A 22,583-nucleotide genomic window follows, 5' to 3' on the forward strand; every position below is an offset into this window, starting at 1 on the left:
GAAATCTTTTCCAATACCAGTGTTAGTTATTACACACATCCACATTCAATGGCAGTATGATCGATAAAGTTTTTTTTTTTTTTCCAACAATGTTGTGTCCTTGTTTATATACAGATGCAGTCCACATTCAGCACAGTCACTGGTGCAAATAAAGGAATTTATTGAGAAAAAAAAAAGATCAAAGCAAATACAAAACACTTACATAACTGTCCAAAGCTCATCACCATCATGATGATAAGAAAGATATGTTCGGTTCCATTTTTTTATTTTTAGAAGCTGCACATTTTAAACCTATGGTGCTTTTCTTTGCAAAAAAAAAAAGCAATATTTGTAATTAATCTATCTCTGTATTTACAAATGAGGTAAAAAACATTAACTTTGTTCACAACATGTCTGCACCCAGAACACAACATTTAAGAAGCTGTTTTATGGTACAAATGGACGGTGATGGGAAGTGAGTCGCTGCTCTTTACAGCTGCAGAGAGAGTGAAGTGAAGCATGAAGCATCTTCATCCTCCACCACTCTGCGTGGCTCAGGCTCGGCCTCTCTCTACACGAGAATAAAAAAAAAAACATCCCTAGCTAGGAAATCCCCACCATCTAGAAAATAAAAAAAAGAAAAAGAAAAAAGCCTGTGTGTCTCGCTATCAGGCGTCATCCCACAGTGCACCACTGCACCCTCACCTGACTGCCGAGTCTCTTATTTTTAAAAACCACATTGTTGCGTGGTTTCTGGAAAAGCCGCAGTCTGGGATTCGACTCCTCTGCTGACCCCCTTTTCATTTTTTTTTTTTTTTTTGAAAGTACCGGCAATCCTTTGGTTTTTTCCAGCGTGACAACAAGCCATCAGCTCCTATTAGGATTAGTGGCCTGACACGTTTTCACACATTCCTACCTTTTAAATGCTCTTCTACTGACAGGCTCGGCTCTGCCAACATGAAGATGAATAAAAAAAAGAGCATGAGATGAGAGTGCTGCTGCTACTTCGAGCAGAATACAGCACCTGGAAATGCCAGGAGAAGCCAGGTTGTGGGAGGGGGGGCGTGTAAGAACACATGACTTGTGTATTTATGCCATTTGCTGTGCAGCAAACCGTTTCTACAGAAAACTATTTCTCCCAACATCTCTCTCCTCTCTACAGCTCCCTACGGAGCCACTGAGCTCCATGGTACACTGGTGGCACATTTCACCACAGAGCCAGGCACTTGTTAAGATGGTTCCTCCTTTCTACCTCCCTTCCTCATTTGCTCTCTGATTCAACCCTCTACCCTGTAATCATCTCCCTTATCAAAGGTGAAAGGAACAAATCCTTTTCAGACTCTGCGCTCCTCTTTGTTCTTTCTCTCTTCGTTCTTTTTGCAGACAAATTGTTCTCACCATTTCCACAACAGAAGGAAGCCTTTTCTGTTTTTTCTTTTCTTTTTTTTGTGTGTGGAGTTGAGAAGGGGAAAAAGATCCATCAACCTGATTTGACAAAGGAAGCCAAACAAGAGGAACGCTTGCCACAGTGCTGAAGCTTCACAGCTTAGATAATAACTGCAGCATTATTATTATTTCACTGCAATTTTCCATCAGTCCATTTTCCTACAATCTCAATTGCAACACAGTTTCAGCCAAAGAGTATGTGGTAATTTAGCAAGGGACAATGGATAAATGTGTGTTTGAACTGCATATGGCACAGGTATTACAGCTCAGAACCACATATGTATAATCATTATAAATCTCCTTCATCCTCCTCCTCCTAGCATTTGTTTTTATTGAGTAGTCACCTTGGAAAGCCATTTGACATTGTTTGTATTCTACCGAGCAATCGTCTGTTAAAATAGTCTCTCGCAGCCGCCACATTTGGTATGCCTGAGGAAGAGCGTGCGTGGAACAGAGCAACAGAGCGAGTATTTCCTCCTTCCCTCAGTCCGCACGTCCATTCCCATTTCTTTGTTACAAAGCTGTTTGAATTTTTGTGCACCCTCCCTCGGGTGAGGAGGAACGAGCAGTGGAGGAGCGTGAATGAGAATAGGAAATCAAATGAAGAGGAGGGTGCAGGAGTAAGTAGAAAGCTTGATGTCTTACAACCCACGGAGCGTTGAAACTTGAAACACCCAACCAATACGGAATTACTCAACCCAGCGAAAGACACATTACCAGAAAAAAGAAAAAACAAAAATCTCACCCTGCAACCCAGTGATGGTTGAAGCACTTTTTTTTTCTCATACAAACATTGACAGAAGCTGTGTACAGCCAGGCAGCGAGAACACGATGTGTCCACTATATACTGAAAATCCAAACTGTATCGTATGGGCTACTCAGTATGATCCCACTCATCTTCACTGTCTTATCATGTAACTGCACAGTGTGGAATAAATATGAGTCCTTTATTTATTTACAAAGATTTTGGCGCAACAAGGTGCAAAAAATACATTTTATGTTGTACTGATTTTCTCAGGTATAAAAAAAAAAAACTTGGCCAAAACATTTTTTTTAACTTCACATTTTAGGCTTTCAGCTGACACTCATCCAGAGCAGTTCACAATGAGTGTTAGAAAATAGAGGAAATTTGGGTTTTTACTGGCTGTGACTGGAACAGATTTTTCCGACAGTGAAGCTAAGCTCCATCATGATGAGTAGCCTGGGTAAAGAGTTACGTTCTGAAGCCTTTAACCTGACTGGCAGGTTTGATAACGTGTGCTCCTCCAGAACTGTCATCCAAGGTAGAGGGAGCACAGAGCGACATGCTCTTTTCAGAGGGACGCTTTCATCATGTCTGTTAGGCCACCACGTTGATTGACGGGGCTCATCATCCAGCAAATACAACACCTTCTGTGCGAGTTGTCAGCAAGTGCAGGGTGTGGAGCGAGTCTCTCTATCACTCAGCCTCTCGCTGTTTCCCTGCCTTGGTCACCGCTAAGTGTTCGCTAATTGATTGTTTCGGGCGGGCCAGTTACCTGGGTCCTATCAGTTTGGTCTGTGGATGTCTCAACTCAGAGGTCACTGGCCTCGGCTCGCTCATACAGAGCCCGCAGCTTCTCAAAGCGAGGCCCCCACTCCCCAAGCGTCTCCTCCCTCCTCACCTCCCCTCCCCCATCTCCGCCGCTCCCCCCATCCAGCCCCGCTGAGCTGAAGGAGCTGAGGGACCCGGCAGGCGAGCCCCCTCCCTCGGTGGAAAAGACTTGCAGGGAGTCAAAAGGCCCTGTGTCTGGATGCTGGTCGGCATCGCGGATGATCTCGCACAGGTAGCGGGCCAGGTCCTGGCTGGAGAAAGACAGGGAGCGACGCGCCAGCTGGGAGGGCCGGGCCTGGCCCTGGGCTGGGAGTCTGGTGGGGGGGACATCCCTGCGGAGGCTGGTGGTGGTGGTGGCGGTGGAGGAGGTGGACGCTGCTGATGGGGGCAAGGTGGAGGAGCTGGCTGTCCGACTGAGGGAGTCCAGCGGCTGGGTGGAGGGCGGGGCAGGGGGCGCCTGGTGCAGCAAGTGATGGTGGTGGTGGGGAGGAGGAGGGTGGTGCAGGGCTCTGGAGCGGCAGTACTGGACCGACTGGGCCGGGCTCGGCTGAAGGGACTTCTGCAGCTCTGCCATGTCATAGGCATTCTGGACACACACACACACGCACACGCACACACACACGCACGCACACACATGCACAAATAAACACACAAATAAACATATGGATATTCACACATATAAAGCAAAGGAAAAGTTCCCGTTAGAACAATTATTAAAAAAAAAAAAAGAAGATATTGGAGAAGAGCAGGAGAAAGACTGAGTGTTTTGAGGAGAGAGATGAGGCAGAAAATATGAAATGCGGCAGTGAGAGAGCAGAAATGAGAAGAGAGCAGAAAAACAATCAGCTCTGCCCATTACATTTACTGTGAATGTTCCACCTATTTAAGTTTCCAATCTATCTCCATTTACTGTCTCAGAGAAGTCACTGTAATTTTGAGAAGACTCTGTGTGTGTGTGTGTGTGTGTGTGTGTGTGTGTGTGTGTGTGTTAGACCAAGAAGATAAAACATGAGTGGAGGTGATTCAGATGGGAGATGAAGGGCGTCTCTCTTTCTATCCATCTCATACACTGGTGCGTCAAGGTTTAGGAGCCACTATTATTTTCACATATACTGTAACCACAGTACCCAGTCACTTCAGTACTAATGTGATTCTGCCAAAAAACTGTAACCACGGCAGCAGGGATGGAAAAAAAAGAGGGATGTAGGAGGAAGAAACGACACACACAGAGGAGCTGTGGGTCGCTTTGTAAAACTGATTATGTGATGAGTGGAAAGTGCTGCTTTCATTCCTCAAGAGAGCTTTCAAACAGGACTCTCGAGAATTAACTCCAGCATCTGCTCTGCTATAGGGGATCAGGATTGTATGTGTGTGTGTGTGTGTGTGTGCTTTTGTATGTTTTTGACTGCAGGTGATTTACAGTACAGAGGACAAGACCCTAAGGGATTTTGGGTACCAACAAGGCACGATAACAATCTGTGGATGCAGGTCCTTTTTCAATTCTGTGCATGTGTGTGTGTGTGTTAGTGATGTCGCGGCCATGTGTGTTTGTTTCGATCAAAGCCTTAATATTATGCAAGCTCTTAAGTACTGTTGAGTGCTCGTGGGTTACAGTGGCTGTTGGAAAAGGGAGATAAGGATTTTGCGTGGGCCTAATTAAAACGCTAGGGTGCATTCACACACACACACACACACACACACACACACACACACACACACACACACACACACACACACACACACACACACACACACACACACACACAGTGGAGGATTTTATTCCAAACTGAATTAACTGAATCCACTATAAAGCTGCTACCTTGGACCCATTGCTAAGTATTAGCAAAATAAAGGTGGTTACAATCTTAAAACCTGTGCAGCTGAAAAAAAAAAATCACCTTTATGTAAGTGCAGAGAGTACTGTATAATATTTTTAATACTCGGTTTGTGTGCTTGTGTATAAAGGTGAGTGTTGCCGTAAAAGAGATATCCTTGGAACTTCCTTTCTTAGCTTTAGGACAGGGGAAAAGGTAGAATGAGTGGTGAGCAGCGTACCTGATCCTCCTCCCCGCCTCCCTCCTCGTCATAGTTGAGGACGTTTTCTCGGATGTCCTCCCACCCATCGTGGTGGGCTGAGACGTGGTAAACACCCTCCTTCAGCCCTTTGTAGCTCCTCCAGCGAGTGTAGAGGAAAATGCCCAACAGCAGCACTGGAGTGAAGACAGACAGTGGTGGAGGTTCATCAGTGCAGGCATTAGCATTACAAATTAAATGATTAAGATCCTTCAGCCAATTAAGGCAGGGCCCCAGAGAGAGCTGCTGTTAAATGGAGTAGGCCTTGAGCATCATTTGCCAAAAAAATGTGAGCTGAAATGTGATAAGTTGTAGGGTTCATCTGATAATGATGCTTTAGGTTTCCGACTAACAAGAGTTATTTGATTGCTGATATTTGACAGGATTCAAGGATTTCAAGGAGCAGCTCCAAAAGAATTTCTTAATCTGTCGGGTTCAGCAGTACGTTCCACATCCTTCCCATCAAAACACTGTCAAAAACTTTCGAAGCAACGCCCCCTTATTCTATTATCGGGTAGAAGAGAAAAAGTAAAGTAACATATAGCAAACATGTTAGCAGTTGCCTATTTACTACTCCAGCTTATACAGAACATGATTAGCATTAATTAGGACAGCTGATAAATCCTCTTTGTTTCTCTAGGAAATATCCTTCTCTTCAACGCAACAATCTTCACCTTGGAGCTGTTCACTTGTGTAATGTCTACCATTATTGCTGGTTTATCACAACTTTTTTTTTACAGAACACATCTGCCTGCTGCGTCTAGAAACAACGCCAGCAAAGGAGGTGACAGCAAACCAGAACAGCTGAGGGTTGTAAAAGCAAAACAATTCGCTGAAAGATGTTAAAACGCTACTCTACTCGGCTGTTAGCGACAGCTGCTTTTATTTTTTATTTTTGTTGGTTTTATTCCATTTGGACAGATTTTTTTGTGTTTCTTTTCCTTCTTTATTTTTATTTTGATTTAATTTATAATTCATAGAATTTATTTGTTTTTGCATAATTCACACAACTAATTTAGTGGATCCGTGCTGTGAAAAAAAAAACAGTGAATGAGGGATTGTGCTTAGCATTTGTATCCATCACAGGAAGTTTTATTCATTTACATTATACATTTTTTTTTTTCAGTGGATTTTTATTTTTTTTTTTTTCCAGACCCAATTTCTCTTAAAAAGCAGTTTCATCATTTTGATCACAGTCACCCTCCAGTAACTTCCAGAATAACAGTAGAATATATTTGCAAATACTTGTGATGGATTGGCTCAAAATGTTGAATTAGAATCACACTGATTAAAGGTTTCACTTGACGTTTCCTCTCCAATATCATGTGAGAGCTGGACGTGACTGGCTCCACTGGCCAGCGTCAGATTTTTAATTAATAATATTCACAGCTATTTAAAATGCAGATTAGAATTATGACTCAGTCCTTTACATCTGTCAATACCTCAGTAGTTAAGCGTATTTATAACTGTGCAATTACAAGACAGGACTTGTGAGCATAGAACAGCCTTGAAATGTGAATTATTCACTTCTAAAGTGGATACTCAAAGAATACAGGAGGTGTAATTTAAAAATGCATGTAAGAGAAAATAAGTGGAGAAAAATTGATTGATTTCTGTTTCATTTCAGAAGGAAAACGTTGCGGTGATTTAACGTCAGTAAAAAAGCAGATAGTAGACAGCACAGACACACAGCTCCACCAATCTGCATGTATTTCCCACTCTAATGTTGCTGTGACCTTTTCAGGTGTCTAACAAATCCTCTGTGTCTTGTCTCATTCCTATCACCTCTTGCCTTAGTTAACACTCCCCAATTCACAAGCCTTTCCATAATATTAACCTGCTTTAAACCCACACAAACTCTCACTGTTTCAGTTAAAGAGGACTTATTTCACTGCAGAACTGCAAAAGGAGCAACTTGTAGAATCTAGAGAGCAATGTTGAGATAATATTTAATAATTTAAAACCACAAGTCATCAATTGAACCTAACAGAATTATTTTCTGACTCATATGCCATCTTCAAATCTGTTTTTGCAAAGACTGTACATAGGAGAGCTGTGTTTAACCACATTTGAGAACAGCAGCAATCACGTACAACAAATGATTCTGGCAGCACTATAAATACCCCAGCTGTTCGAACGCTATTAATCAGAGGTGAGACATCTCCATGAAAGAGCTGCGATCTTAAACAATTCAAACACATCTTTTCAAGACACACTGCTCCTGTCTCTCCTTCCCCATCAACCTCTGCTTTTTCTTTTTAATCCACACGTCTTTCTCCTCCGTCACAACTAAAGCCCAGCAGCCAATCCATCATGTAAGCACACCAACAGACGGCACTCAAACTCCTTGTGAATTGATAACAGCCCATTAAACAGCCCACCCTCTGACAACTCTGTAAGAGTAAATTCACTCAGCCAGAAACCAGCTGCACAGTGCGAGAGGAAAAATCAATATTCATTTACTGTCAACTTGTCCCCCCCTTTACCACATCTCCAGCGTCTGACAGATTTATAAGATGAAATTGTTTCAAGAGATTCATTGTTTCATTCTTAGAGTGGCATTATGGCTTTTAATGACAGTGAACAAGCCTGAAAAAAAAGGAGATAAAGAAAGTGAGAGGCAGACTTTTGTTTTGGCAGAGGACACATGTAGCTGAGTGCTGCAGAGAGTAGCCTTGATGTTAGAGAGGCAGAGAATTGACAAAAACAATGTCACAGGTTCAGTCTCCTGCCCTGACTGCAATGGTCCTCATTTAATGTGGGGTGGCCACGACAAGACAGAAAAAAAAAAAAAAAATCAAACAGAACAGCTGGAGAGCAGCTGGGAGATTTCCTAAACCAGTGAGAATATGAGCCTGGGGGTTTTAAGACTGGGTCACATTAAATAATAGAAATAAGAGGGTGAAGGAACTCTCTGCTGACAGAATAAGATAATAGAAGGACTTTCTATAATTTAATTCTCTGGACATGATCCTTGCACAGAATGTGCATAAAATGGAGTCTTTCCACTTTCATCTTTCAATAAACAGAAAAATAATTTGTGTTTTTAAAGACATAAGTCACAACTCCACTCCTGATGGTCATTAAGTTAAAGATATCCTGTATGACCTCCCTGCAGTGCAATGTTTAAAGCTCAAACAGCATACACAAGAGGACATACAATTATGTGTTTGTGTTATTTTACTGAAAGACAGATGGTGGTGAGAACACTGTGGAGAAACATACAGCATTTCTCCAGCAAGGAGGAGGAAAGAAGATGACCAGCAAATATTAATGTAGATGATGCAGGTTTCAAAATAGTTTCAAATGGTTTGGTGAACAAACCGTTTGTCTACAACAAAACAGGACAATGAGCTGTACAGTTTGTGGTGAGATGACTAACGTCCCTTGTAAATTTAATTCACTGTAACAGTTTCCAAGATATTCACGGACATGATTCCTGTCAGTTACATTTTACTCAAGTTTATTGGTGGAGAAATAAATCTGACAACACAAGAAACACAAGCTGTCAAATGATCATACAACTGACCCAAGTTAGCCAAACTTGCCTATTTGGAGAAGCTCTGGTAATACGTGATACATAGACACTCAGTAGGGTCCAAATCCTTCTATTATAAAATTAGAAACTGGGAACCTGTATATGCTGTGGGCTACGTGGATGTGCAGACAGGCAACAGATTTCACATGGACTGCATTAAGAGCTTCTTTTGATCACTTGGGTGAGAAGAAATCTGATCTTGAGCTGTTGTGAAGAAGGCTGAACTGTACTGAGTGGATCAATATGTTCAATATCCTCCTGCCTGCATTAGGGCTTATGTCTATATGAGGGGAAAAACACAGCCTATGGATAGACTGATGCAAAGAAACTGCATTGCTGCTTGGTGTATGGTGGTGAAGGTTTTTTTTTGTCTTAATGTGTTTACACACGCTTTCTGCTCCTCCCATCTGCTCAGCAGTGATGTGTGTATGAAGAAGTGGCTAGTGTGAGCTCCATGGGGAAGTGAGCGAGGAAGCTGGAGGTCAGGGCGTGCAAGATGAATCTGCTCTGTTCAAAGGCCCTCTCTGGAGGGTAAGCAGAGAAATGGAGAATTTGATCAGTATTTCTGACATTGTGTGTGTGTGTGTGTGTGTGTGTGTGAGTGAAGAGTGAGCCTGAAAAGAGAGATTATGTGTTTATTTGTTTACAATGCCTCAGAGGTCCCCTGGTCTCTTTAACCATCACTTTGTTTAACTTTCTCGCTCTGTCTGCTTAACTCGTACTCCTGCCTTATACTTCCCCTCCATCTGTCAAACCACCTGTAACTATTTTCTTCCTCCACTCGCCCTCACTCCCCCTCCTTTAAAATTGGTTTTTACTGATTCCCTTGGCCTTTAGTGATCTGCACCACTCTTGATATTGCACATACTCCTCAAAATCTCACCCAAACTAATTCACTTTAAAATGTCATAGCTTCAGTCATAAAAAGCCCAGACAGGAGTTTGAAATGAACTGATTTTGAGGGAATTTGTCCCAATTCCTACTGACTTTTGCAACCATTGTTGACTACTAAAGGGAACGTGCCTCAAAATGAGAAGACGGATGTCAATTGAATGTCCTGCAGAGGCATCCTAAAACTCCCACACTGTCCCTTTCACTATCACACTAGTGTCAATAGTGTGATGCACAGTGAGGTGGCATGCTGCTGCTTGATGAGTGGGGAAATCCATTGTACCATGCGCAGTTCAAATGGCTCTGAATGAGTGTGTTTGTAATGGGATTTCCAGTCAGACAGTCAATATCCGAGCTGCCCTGCAATGAGATCAGAGTCTATGAGTACATCATCACAGGTCAATAATATAGTATAGATTTTAGTCTCATCAAACTATAATTCTGTTTACTGCAGCCATCTGTCTCTATGTGCTTCATCCATATCTTCTTTTCTTCTCGTTGCTCTTTTGTGTGGCAGCATTTGACCTTTTTTTTTCTAACACATTGCTTCTAACAATCTTTAAACCTTTATAGGTGGCTCCTAGCTTCAAATGACTATGGCTACAGGAAAATGACAGGGTTTAACGATAAGAATTCAGTGAATACCTGCAGGTGTTGAGTTTCTTTCCAGTTTTCGCACTGTTTAGGAAACACAAACTCCACTAAGGCCTCCCCTAGTAACTACTTTTAAGCCAAAAAAAAACTAAGCAAATGTGTTTTTTTTTTCATTCGTTTCATTCTATTAGCTCATACAACAGCAGAACCTACCATGGAAACTTAATATAATACTTAATCCAAGGTCAATATCTATCTAATGTATCAATTTGGTCCACATCGATTCTCTAACTTTCACTCCATTCCTTTTCTCGAGGTAACAGTTCTTAGTGTCTTTTTCTACCTTTTCTCTCTTCATTGGTTTCTTTATTTATTTAGTGCTGTCCTATCTTCAATACACTGCTCCTCCTGTAAAAATAGTGTCAATAGTGTGAAACTTCAGTCTAGCTGTATCACGCTCCTACAAAAGATATGAACTATGAACAAACCCAGGAACATTTTGAATGATAGCATACAAACAGGCAGGGAAATTATGGTGAACTTTTGCAGTGCAAATGTGAAGTTTCCAAATAGACACATTTATTTATTTATTTATTTATTTCTCTCTCTGTCTCTCTCTCTGTGTTTTTTTTTTTCCTATATACCTCACCTCAGCATGCGTCCTGGATCACTGAACTTTGCTACTGTAAATTCACCTCCTAGGGCCTGTGTAATTTCAGGTCATTCAAAGCAGCTATGGAGGTGTTCAGAGGTGCATTTGGCCACATTACTGTTAAAATATAAATGCAATGAGTGTCCAGTCCTTATACAATAACTGCAAAGTTATCCATTGAACTATCAATGGATGGTTAAGTTTTAATGAATGTATTGTAAGCAGTACAATATGATAACACCACCATGTAAAGTTAGTTCTCTATCTGTTTTATAGCTGCTGTAATAAACATGTTCATATTAAATATCTATGAAATCTACAGTGTGATATCTGCCATTTTAAGACTCTACATTCTGGAGCGTTTTACCATCTTCCAGCTCATTGTTTTGGTTTTACAGCCTCCAACTTTACTGTCTGGTTCACTCTCACTGTTCTCATGCTTCTCGTGCTGTATGCTACCTTCCAAGCACCAAACAACAATAGCAATTATCAGAAGTCCTCTGGTGCTGGTAGAGACCAAAATCAAAGCTAAAAGGAGACTGAATACTGGACTTTACCAGGTGGCTAGAACCTCAATCCACAAATGAATGATAATGCTGCAACTAATGTTGCATCTGCTGGATGTGTAAAAAGCCAACTGTTGGCTACCATGATTGCAATATCAACTTTACAAGGTATTAATATGTCAGTACTGTGTTTTAAGAGATCAATTTTATTTTAAAGAGTAAGTGTTTTGAAGGCGATTCATATTTAGTTACAATTACAATCCAGATTCAAGATTAGACATTATAGTATATTAACTGTTTGATATATTTAATATCTATCCATAAAGATCTTAAATCCAGAGTCATTTTTCCACAGGCTCAAGTTAAAGGAAGATACAGAATCAACTTTTGGAGGTGTAATGTCACCAGTGATGTGCTACATAAAACGCAGGCAGTGAAAACACTTCAATGCACTGACAATTCTTTAATGTGGTAAAGAGTTGATGTATTAGGTGTCATAACTAGGTACTTCCATTATAAGAAGCTTAGATAAGATCTCAGACTGTAATATATGGATATCAGCAGCCAATCATACTGCACCAAACAGACCAGGTTTATCTTCTGTTCATGGCAATGATTAACCTCCACTGGAAATAGAAACTTTTTAACAAGATCATGTTCCCAGTCATGGTGGAATAATGATCCAGCCAAAGAAAATTCTCATTAAATGATGTTAATTAAGTGGCCAATAACGGCCTTTAATATTTAGTCCAAGTGAACACTGGGATAAAGTGCAACATGCAATGTGTAGAGAGGAGAATCTACTCACTGACCTTTGGTAGTTGAGGACTGAGCAGAGTTTCTATCCAGCACAAAGCATAATAATTAAAAAAAAAAAAAAAAAACACATAAAATGTCCCATTTAAAAGCTACAGACCAAGCATCCAAGGCCTGAAATCATCTAAAATACCATCAGTAATCCCCTTTTCTATCCCGTCCAGTATGTCCTCTATAGTGCTTTAACTCAATTCTGCATCAGTGGTATGTGTTTGAAAAGATGAAGACAGAAAAAAAAAAAAAAAAATCAGATCCTTCATTTTTATGGCCATAGAGGACTGGGTATGGGTGATAGTAAACATTCTCAGATAGAGTGACCTCAACCAACTTTAGTTAACTGTTGGTTCATGTTTTTAAGTTGTCAGTTTGGAGGGAGTAGGACAAAGGGGGCACATAAGGAATGAATTTTAATTTGCCTTCTGCATATTTATGCCTTGATGAAACTTCAGTTGGATGTACAATCACCCAACTCCACTGGTGCATTCAAAAATTATTACTCAACTCCCTGCAAGAAAGGTTCAGGAAATCCATTTTCTCACTATGGAAGGATTAGAAGGATGAATGAGGTGCAGTTTTAAAATATGGTGGGAGGAAGTCAAGATGGAGACTGATTTGATGAATGGGTGGAGACATTTGCCTTCAATTCCAGGAGGCTATCTAAATGTGAAGTTAATTATTATGAGCTATTTAGTGTAACCTGGTCGTTAGTCGTAGTTGAGCTTAAAGGATTAAACTTGTACAAACTTGTACAAGAATTGGATATAGTTCCAAGATGGCACCCTAAGTAATCCACTTAGAGTTGATCACTTAGTGTGTACACTGAAAAAGTGCTTCAGGCTTCTGTTTCTTTGGGCCTATGTTTATATTTCAAGTCTTTCTCTGGCTGAGCCAGCTGACACCCCTTGCTGTGATACAGATCTTTGAGACTTTCTAATTTTCTTTGGAGCTGATAACTTGATGTCCAACGGACATTTAGTCATCAATTTTACAGTCAAAGTGTTTCTGAAATGTATGGTGATTAATTTGTTACTATTAAAAGAATGAAAAAGGTATGTGGGGATATGATCTTTTTCATTCAGCCAACTGGAGGGCTGTGTTGGTATCTGATTGACAGCAGCTGGCAGGCTGAGTCCTGGCAGGGGAATGAGAGTAAAACAAACTCACATGGTCTCATGGGCAGCCGGCAAGTTTTCAGCAGGTGTATGAACAGAAGTGACATTTGCAGGTAAGTTAATTTGGTGTTTAATGTAAACTAATGTTAGCAGGGTACTTCCTCCTGCTGAATGTTTGTTAGGAGGCTCGATCAACAAGCAAGTTCATGTTAGTGAGTTAGATAAGACTTTTAGCAGGAAAGATAATGTGGGTTTTTTTTTTTTGTTCAAAGTCTGTGACTCTTGTGTGGTGTAGCATGCTGCTGTCTGGCTGTTAGTCACTGTGACCCCCCCAGGATCTGGTACAGCCTAGGTCTGTAACATGCAATGACAATCACATTCACACATAGAGGCAATTTAGAGTCTGCTTTTAAACTGACCTACATCTCAGTAGAGTGACGTACGTCACAGGGATCTGTATCCAGCATGTAGTTTGACTGAGATGACATATGATTATAAAGTGATATATTTAAATATTGAAATGCTCTACCTAAAGGCCAAGCCAAAACACAAATATTTATCAAAGGCCAAAAAAAAAAAAAAAAAAAAAAAAAGGGGGGGGGGGGGGGGGCTTGTACCCAGGGGAGAGTGTGAGTCATGTTTGTGAATGGTGGGGGCTTTTATATCCTACAGGAGCACTGGGCTCAGGTGCTCCAGGCAGGCTGGCCACTATTATACTGCTCCTCAGGTACCTTAAAGACAACACACAGGTGTATACACACACACACACACACACACACACACACACACACACACACACACACACACACACACACACACACACACACCAAGGCAGAATACAAAGCTATTTAAAGATTATTTTTCAGCTCCAATGTTTGTTTACATGAGCTTGAATGATACTGAATGTGTGTGTGTGTGAGGAGAGGCAAAAAGGCAAAGGGTCAGATCGCACGTCTTCATAAAAGCCTTACAGACTGTTATGACTGTGAATGCACACATGAGCTACTTCACCTTCCTACAGAGAGGCAGACTTCACTATCAGACTAATTATCTTTGACTTACATTGCTTGGGTGGATCATAATGTACTCACGTCTTCCTCAGCAGTACATCCAGCAAGTAGGTACTAATGTACTTTCAGCTGCAGAGATTTGGGTATTCTGCAGAATATGAAGAAAGATCTAGTGGAAGACTCAATAAGGGGCTGTCTATTCTGTGTTTAGTCAAGATTAAAATGTGCTTGGCCCCTGTGCTTGCAGCTGCACTGTCAGACCATTGCCGTTCAGAGCACTTACCCCGCAAAGATTGACGTTACTCTTATCATTTAAGTGAAATTGACTGTGTTTTGCTTTTGGGCATTGTGAGCTGATGGTTTGAGATTTTTTTTTGTTTGTTTGTCTTGAAGCTCCAAGTTTAGCCATTAAAATAGCTGCAACCTCAATAACTTGTAAAACTATCTGCTTGCTCTTGATCAGACAAACTACCATTGTTGTTATAGTGCTGCATACATATGTCCTTTAACACCAACTGGGGCTACACAGAAGTACAGTGTGTTTTGGGGAACAATGAAAGTACAAAATATTACATGGTTCACTGAAGGTGCTGCAGTAAAACTATAACAATAACTATAACTATAACTAAAACAAAATGCAACAGCTTTGAACAGCACCAAAAACAAATACCATCTTTGCAAGGTAAAAAGTTTAATTAAAAGGGAAAGAAGAATTTTTTTTGAGTATTTTGGGATGTAGCTAAAGCTGCTGGTGCAGCAATGCGGTTAAGCTTACAGTGAGGAAGATGGCGAAGGACTGACCACAGGTGAGAGAAAAACTATAAAGCCCGGGCTCAGACTTGACAGTAGAGAAAGCTATACACGCTGCATGTTCACATGAAACTGCACAAGATCAATTAGAGACAATAGTGAGTCCATGCTTCATTTCACAAACAAGCACTGGCAGTGTGTGCCATTATCTCAGAGGAGCGACACACAAGGCAGAAAAAAGGGGAAAACAGACAAAGAGAGGCATAGCAGCTGCAGTGACTCCAGAGTCCAAGACCTGTGGGTGATGTTCACAGCAGCATAGTGACAAAGATATCTGCCCTGCTAAAGGATGAAGACATTTCAAATGTAATGAATTGAATCACTTTGCTAAGAACAGCCACATCAAACACACTCATGATGTACAGCAGAGGCAGACAGCTCATGAAATGGAGCTCATGTTCATGGGGGAAACAAATAAACACTAAATAAAATCTGCTACTACAACCCCAGAAAAAAGTGCCGGCTTCAGGTCAACACGTCAAAAAGCGACTTGCTGTTTTCATACAAGGGCTGACCATTGGCATACGTCTCAAAATCACTGTCACCAGCAGGTGTAAATTATGTCCAAGATGAAAAAGAACTTTTTGCTGTGCTGTTCAGCTGTAAACATTTCCATTCTTCCATATACAGCAGGAAGGTCACAGCTCAGACCACAAGCCCTTTCAAGCCCTTTGAATCTATACTAAAATAGACTGCTGCTCCATTGCAAGGAATGATTCTACAGCTGCAACATCGAGAGCACCGCCATGCCACTGTGGCAGACAAACCATCCAGGAAGCTGTTGCAGGTCTGTGACAACTGACTGAGTTAAGGTATAGATGAACAGGTCGTTGCTGTCATGAGCAGCCTGCCAGTGAGCGACAGAAAGGTTGCTGGGATAAAGACAGCGACTGCAGAGGACCCACAACTCACCCTGCTAAAGCAGACAGTGCAGACAGGATGAGTGGAGAGGAGGAAATGCTCTTCCACCCTCTTCACAGATGAAATCACAATGTGATGGCATACTATTTAAAGGAGAGAAAATCATAGCTCCATCCACTCTGAGAAACAGCATGATATTTTGGATTCCTGCGGCTCTCCACTGACTGCCAGCTTAAGGCCTGTTTTATGTAAACAAAGCTTAGTTTGGATTTCTCTCATGTGCAGTACTAACCGCCACCCTGTTTGTTTAATCTTACTCCAAACTTTCAATAGTACACAAAGATAACCTAGGAAACATTTTCACCTTGAAGCGCTTCGGTGCGATAGAATCAATGCAGCAATCACTGAACTGGCTGCTTAGCTCATCTGGCAGAGGAGATTGTAAGGATATATTCAGTGTGTGACTCATTGACCAACATCTGTGTCCCTAATCTGATATCCTTTTTTAATCTCTGCACTTAAAGTCTAGATGACTCTCAGGGTTGCATTAAACCAGCATTCCCTGCTCCGACCACACGCATTTCTACTGGAGACCAAAGGTTTTTGATGCATTCTCTGCTGTTTTAACATCAGTAACTGAACATCTAGTTCACTTTGCCTCTACTCATCTACTTGCATGAAAAGCTAGAGATTAATGTAGTCATCTCTCCTTTCTCAGTGAATGGAGACCATTCATTGAGAAAGGTGCATGGTCTCCATCTATTTAGGCTGAGATTGCTACAGTGCATTGTTGCATTTTTAATTTTTTCATTCACTTACTGTGTATTTATTATTATTATTATTATTATTATTATTATTACTGTTTAATAGGTTTGGTTTTTTTTTTACTTTTATACTTGCTTACTTCCTCTTTCCTAACTACATGTTGAACAACTGTAGCAAAGCAATTTCCCTGCAGAGATGAAATTTTCCGACCCTGATTCTGATAATCAGATGCTGGAGCTGTCTCTTATATTCACCAGTCAGTAGTAGTAGTTAGGTCCTGCTTGAAACTACATTACTATGTGACAAAAAGAAATTTTGACCAAATTAATACATACATACATACATACATACATACATACATACATACATACATACATACATAAACATCCACTGTGATGGATTATGGATTCAAGTTGACTGTCTTACTTTCATACTGAAATGAATGAGTCCATAGAGGATTTAGTAGAAACTAGGAAAACAGTCTAAACTGTTGAGGGGTTTTGGAAATTGGCTAGCAAAGCATGTATAAATCTGTATGTCATAGGTTAAAACCTTCAAAACAAAATAAGGCTACATGAATCTTTCCTCAGAAACATGGTCGTGAAAGTTTATATGTTTGTACTGATCTATGTATGTAGACATTCCATGAAGTGTAAACACAACCGTGTGTGTCCTTTTTTGGACGGTGCCTGTCCTTAAAGTCACCTCTGTTTCTGTGCATCCTCATCCTCAAGTGTTGAGTTGTTTCTTGTCAAAATGAACTGATAAATCAAAAGTTTTTGATGGTTTTGGGTTTTCTAATCAGCATCACAAACTGCAAGGAAGGAATAAGCCTCATTACAAATCCAACAAAACTGCAGCTAAGAGGAGCTTAACAGAATTTTTTAAGTTTTCACATTTACATTTACTCATTTAAATTCATTCATAACACTTTGGTCCAAAGCGACATTCAAATGTGGTACAATCCAAGCCAAAGTAGACCAAGGAAAAGCCTTTAAGAAAAAAAAGTACCTCAATACTCAGCTCCACATCTCCCTGAAACTAGTGCCACAAGGTGCATGAAGTAACATATACCTGCCTGGCCAATGACATTATTTTTTCTTTGGAGATCGAGAGATGGTGAGATAGAGAGAGAAAGGACATATTAGGTGAGTACGTACTCTCAGCAGAGGTCTTCGAGCAGTCCTTGAAGACAGAGAAGGATTCTGCTGATAGAATCAGCTTTGATATCTCAGTTTTTAAGTGTCTGGATTGAGATTTCCTGCCTCACAGTGACAGGAGGAACAGTCTGCGTTGAGTTGCAGATTGTAGCGAACAAGAAGACACGTACACCTGAATAGGCTGGTGCTGTGCTAGTGGCTCTTTTGTAGGCAACTGTTAGTGCCTTGAACTTTACATGAATGCAAGCAGCAAAAGAGAGCTAGTGATGAAAAGTGCTCTGGCATGAGCTGTTTCCAAAGTCATTTCCAATTTTCAAAATGCCATTTCATGATCTCCATCTTTCATTTTGAAAAAAAAAAATCCTCTCTAAACATTTAATCACAGTCTGACTATGAATATATTGGTTTTGTTAAAGAATTTATTTCTTTTACTTTAATTTTGGCTCAAATCATCCTCACAGATCAGTTCATCTCACAGTGTATTGAACTTCCAAGTGACAGGAATAAAACAAAAGGCGTTCTCATTACTATCATTTACCCATAGCAGGTCTAAGTATTTTTATAAAATAGCTGCATTAAAGCTGCATTGTGTTTTCTGCAAAGAAAAGAATGGATTAAGAACAAGAAAAATAAACTGATGGTTCCTGAAATACACAATATTTCACTGTCAAACTAACAGTAATAAACTGAGTAAAGAATACAGAACAACAGTGTTGAGAGAAAGAGATGAGCAGACAAGAAGAAGGTGAGGAGAGGATGGTATTTACACACAGCTCCAAGCATGTGGATGCAAAAATAAGCAAATAGAATAAATAAATTCACATCGCTCGGTGTCAAATCAATATTCACACGATAAATTCAGAGCGCTGGGTTATTAATCATTTATAATGTAAAGAGATAGCCAATTGGACTTTGACATGGAGTGAAGTTGTGCTGACATTTCTCAACCTGAAACTTTGCTGTGAACTCGCAACTCCAGAGGAGCAGCACAGGGACTGTCAGTGGGTCAGCTCTGCCAGGCTCCCACTCCAATCAATGGATGAGTAACAGAGCAGCTCCAAGACTCCTGTTTGGATAAAACTGTTCAGACCAGATGCATTGCCTCAACTACATTTATAAGAAATGGCACAGTCTCTGCATCTAATATGATTGCTAATAAAGCTTTGCCAATTAAAACCATTTCAAAATATGTAAGAAAAACTGTAGAAATGATTGAAAACAGAAAAGCTTTATTAACAAAGAGGTAACATTATTAGTCCCATGTTCTTATTCATGTTTTTTTTTTTTTTTTGAGTCTACAGTCATTATGCCAGTGGCTCTGTGAGGCTGCACTTTGAGCTAAATGTTATCATCAGCACGCTCAAATGGTCACAGTGACCATGTTAACATGCTGACATTCAACACAAAATGTTTACCATGTTGACTGACCATGTCACCATGCTAACATTAGCTAATTAGCATCAAACAGCCAGTACAGATGTGGTGGCTGCAAATGTCATTAGTGTTGCAGGTATTTGATCATAAAGCAAAGTATTAAAGAAATTAAAATTTGGACCTGATGATTGTACCAGAGGAAAAGAAAGCAGATCAGAAGACTTCAACCACAAATGAAGAATTTAAATTCACTTCAATCAGATAGCTATGATGCCAAATATTGCTGCATAAAACACCACAGTAAATCCTCGCTTTTTAAAGTTGACCACGCTACACTGGACAATAAGATCAAAAGGAATGATCTGCTGTGAGTCTGTCTCAGAGTACGTTTTGTCTTTAATCTTCACTGATATTAACATTCACAAAAGAACAGCCCATTTTTCTTCTGCAGCACATCCACAGAGTTGCTGATCCTTTTGTTCTTGCTATTCAAACATTTGGAGTCTGTACAGGCAATATTGGATGAAGGCCTTAAGAAAAAAAAAAGTCTCTCTTGCTGCTACTTAAATTTCAGAGTGAGGAATGCTTGACCGATCGAGCGAGGAATGCTCTACCGATTGAAATTACTACCAAAGCCCCTGGAGCATTGATCTCAATTTCTGCAGGTTTGGGTAAACAGCACCTTATACGCCTACAAATCAAGTAATTAACACTTAAAACAGAACTGAGCCTCAGCAGGATCAAGGTCGGATGTCGTATTTAATATGAGCCCAACGCCAAGTTTGAGATGTTGTGGAAAAGAAGGGAGAAGAAGACAGGGAGAAATGATCATTTGAACTCTGTCTGTCCCGTCTCAGGGTGGGAAGGAGCTGCCCTCTGAATCACCAATAAGACAAGCAGGACAACAGCAGTGTGACATTGACACCATCCCTCTCAGTACATATCTCCTGCTTTTTCCCTCCTCTTACTGTTTTGTGGACCTTCTCCACTTTGTAATCTTTTCAGCTCCCTCTTGTTTTCTTCTGGTATTGTGCTGTGTCCTGTTTTATTCTGTACTTCCCTGATCTGTTTTTTTTTTTTTTTTTGTATTGTGCTCGGTCTCGTGCTGCTCTTTACTGTTCTGTTGCATTGTCCTCAATTAAACAAGAGGAACATGTCACCGCACTGACAACTCATTCTCTGTGTACGGCTGTGCCCGAGGCGCTTTCTCAGCAAACGATCCTCCAGGAATAAGAACACAGAGCTAAAGGTAAAGGCAGATGAATATTCAACAAGCAAAAACAGACAGGCAGGCAGACAGAAAAATTTAGGTTTCAACATTCAACCACACACCACACTGTGCTGCAGTCCATCCACTCGCAGGCCAGAGGAAGTACTTGTGCAGTACTGCTGCAGAACTGTAGTCCCAATCTACGATTCCTCCTGAGACTGTCTGACCTTTGGTGAAGAAAGATTTAAGTGCTGAAATATGGCCCATTACTGACTAGCTGTATAACATATACAGTTCATTATTAAACAGAGAAATTAAAGTCAAGAGTCTGATTTAGGAAGGTTTTCACAAGCTTCCAAAAACAGCCAGCACTGGCAAAGTTGTTGTTTTACAGTATAACTTCAGTATATACGCTTGTATTCATGAACTCCTTTCACTGCGTAGGGATTCAGAGTATTGTTATGTTTTATTCTTTGCCTTACTATGATAAGGGGATGTAAATAGGGAGTATAATGTTGCCACGGAGTCAGCTTGCTGTGTTCTACAACTTGAGCCCCATTTTTTGGCCTATATCTTTTTACAAATTAGCATCATTAAAAAAACTGCCATTAGATATTACATTAAATTAGATATTAGCAACAATGTGCCTGTGGATTTACAAACAGCTACCATCACTGGATTACTTTGACACTTTAGAAAACTTTAAAGTGTGATAATTCTCAGGCAATTTCTGCAGTTCTAAGGAGCGTCTTTTTTCTGATCCCTTCCTGGTGGATTATCTGTGATAATGAGCTCAGACAGTGTTCAGACTTGACTGAGTTCTGATTCCAAGAAGAAATACAAATTTCCACACAAATTACCCTGACATCTGGATCTAAACTTTTAAATAATTAAAGTTAAAAGTTAAAACTGCCTCCATGACCTGTGTGGTGCAGTCGCTGCTAACCATGTCGGTGAGTGGGCCCATTCAACAGACCAAACTACAATTACTGACTTGCCATTGTTTTCAGAGCACTGGCACACACCTGTCCCTTTCACCTCCCAAAGCAGTATCCTCACCTCATGACTCAGACTCCCTTTTTGGGCAGAGCTCAGAAGAAAACTGATCGCTGGTGATTGCCCAAGATTACACTCTTCAAATGCATTAAAGCATCCACTGAAGCCTGTGTTCCACCTTAGCTCACTGTTTATGTTTCACAAATGAGCACATAAATGATAATGGCTGTGGTGGGAGATGTAGATAAAGTTAAGGAGCCTAAGCAAATAGGAGCCGCATACAGTAATTATGACATCCAATTCAAAGTGGTGTGTGATGGTAGTGTGGAATGGGAGTGTGCTAACATTGTCCCTGGGGTCTAACTATACCCACTAATAAGTACAACAAGGCTCTGGGGATAAAATAAGCCACTAATTATGAAAAAACATGTCTATTACATTATTAGAAACATCTGGCATACTATGCTCATATTGTGAGTGTGTGTGTGTGAGTGTGTGTGTGTGAGTGTGAGAGGGAGTGAGAGACAGAGTGAGAGAGAGGGATTTCAGATCTGGGCTGTTTTCATTTCTTGTACACTTTCATTTACTACTCTGGGCTGCTAACCCAGAGCAGTAAATTCACCATACTCTGCATTTGGTTGTGACAGGAATTCCAGGGGAGTATTTTCTGTGTTTACTTTGGGTTGAAGACAAATGTTTGTAATGACTTTTGCAGTTTTTATTTCTTCTTTTATTCTTTTGAAAAGAGAGGCTTACTTACTTTTTGTACTAGAGAACACATCTTTAATATGCAATGTGTAGAACTGGGTTGCCTGCACTGTCATGTGGCACCTGTTTAAATACACGTACATGTTTTTTTTTGTTTTTCTCCCAGTGATCTCAAAGATATTGTGTATTTCATGCTGAGGTTATATGGTGAGGTTGCTGGTCTTGGTGGGGTGGGGTGGTCGTCATCAACAGTGTAATACACAGTCTACAGTATGTTGTTATACATAGCTGTACAGTGTCTATGGTTAAGAAATTGAATAAAATAAATTAAAAAATGATCACAAGTCCAGTGATCAGGTCATTTCTGATCCTTGTGCATTGTGCTTCTTTAGCACACACACACATACACATGCACACACACACAAACATAACAAATGTCCTTCTGCTGTGCTGCCCTTTATCAATTATGTCCTCATAATTGTATGTGTAACATGCTGTGAATGGAATAG

The 22,583-nt window shown here is 40.5% G+C and overlaps 1 protein-coding gene across 1 annotated transcript in view; it reads right to left on the bottom strand.

Moving 5' to 3' along the window:
- Positions 1-2,978: 2,978 nt before the first annotated feature.
- Positions 2,979-22,583, bottom strand: part of si:ch211-186j3.6 (neural-cadherin) — a 276,919-nt gene continuing 257,314 nt past the window's right edge. Inside the window, exons 36-37 of the mRNA XM_041034346.1 lie at positions 5,054-5,208; positions 2,979-3,584 (exon numbers count right to left, since the gene is read on the bottom strand). Coding sequence (XP_040890280.1) covers positions 2,979-3,584; positions 5,054-5,208 — 761 coding nt within the window. The remainder of the gene's footprint in view (positions 3,585-5,053; positions 5,209-22,583) is intronic.

This window comes from Toxotes jaculatrix, chromosome 1 (genome assembly GCF_017976425.1).
Source record: "Toxotes jaculatrix isolate fToxJac2 chromosome 1, fToxJac2.pri, whole genome shotgun sequence".
NCBI lineage: Eukaryota > Metazoa > Chordata > Actinopteri > Toxotidae > Toxotes > Toxotes jaculatrix.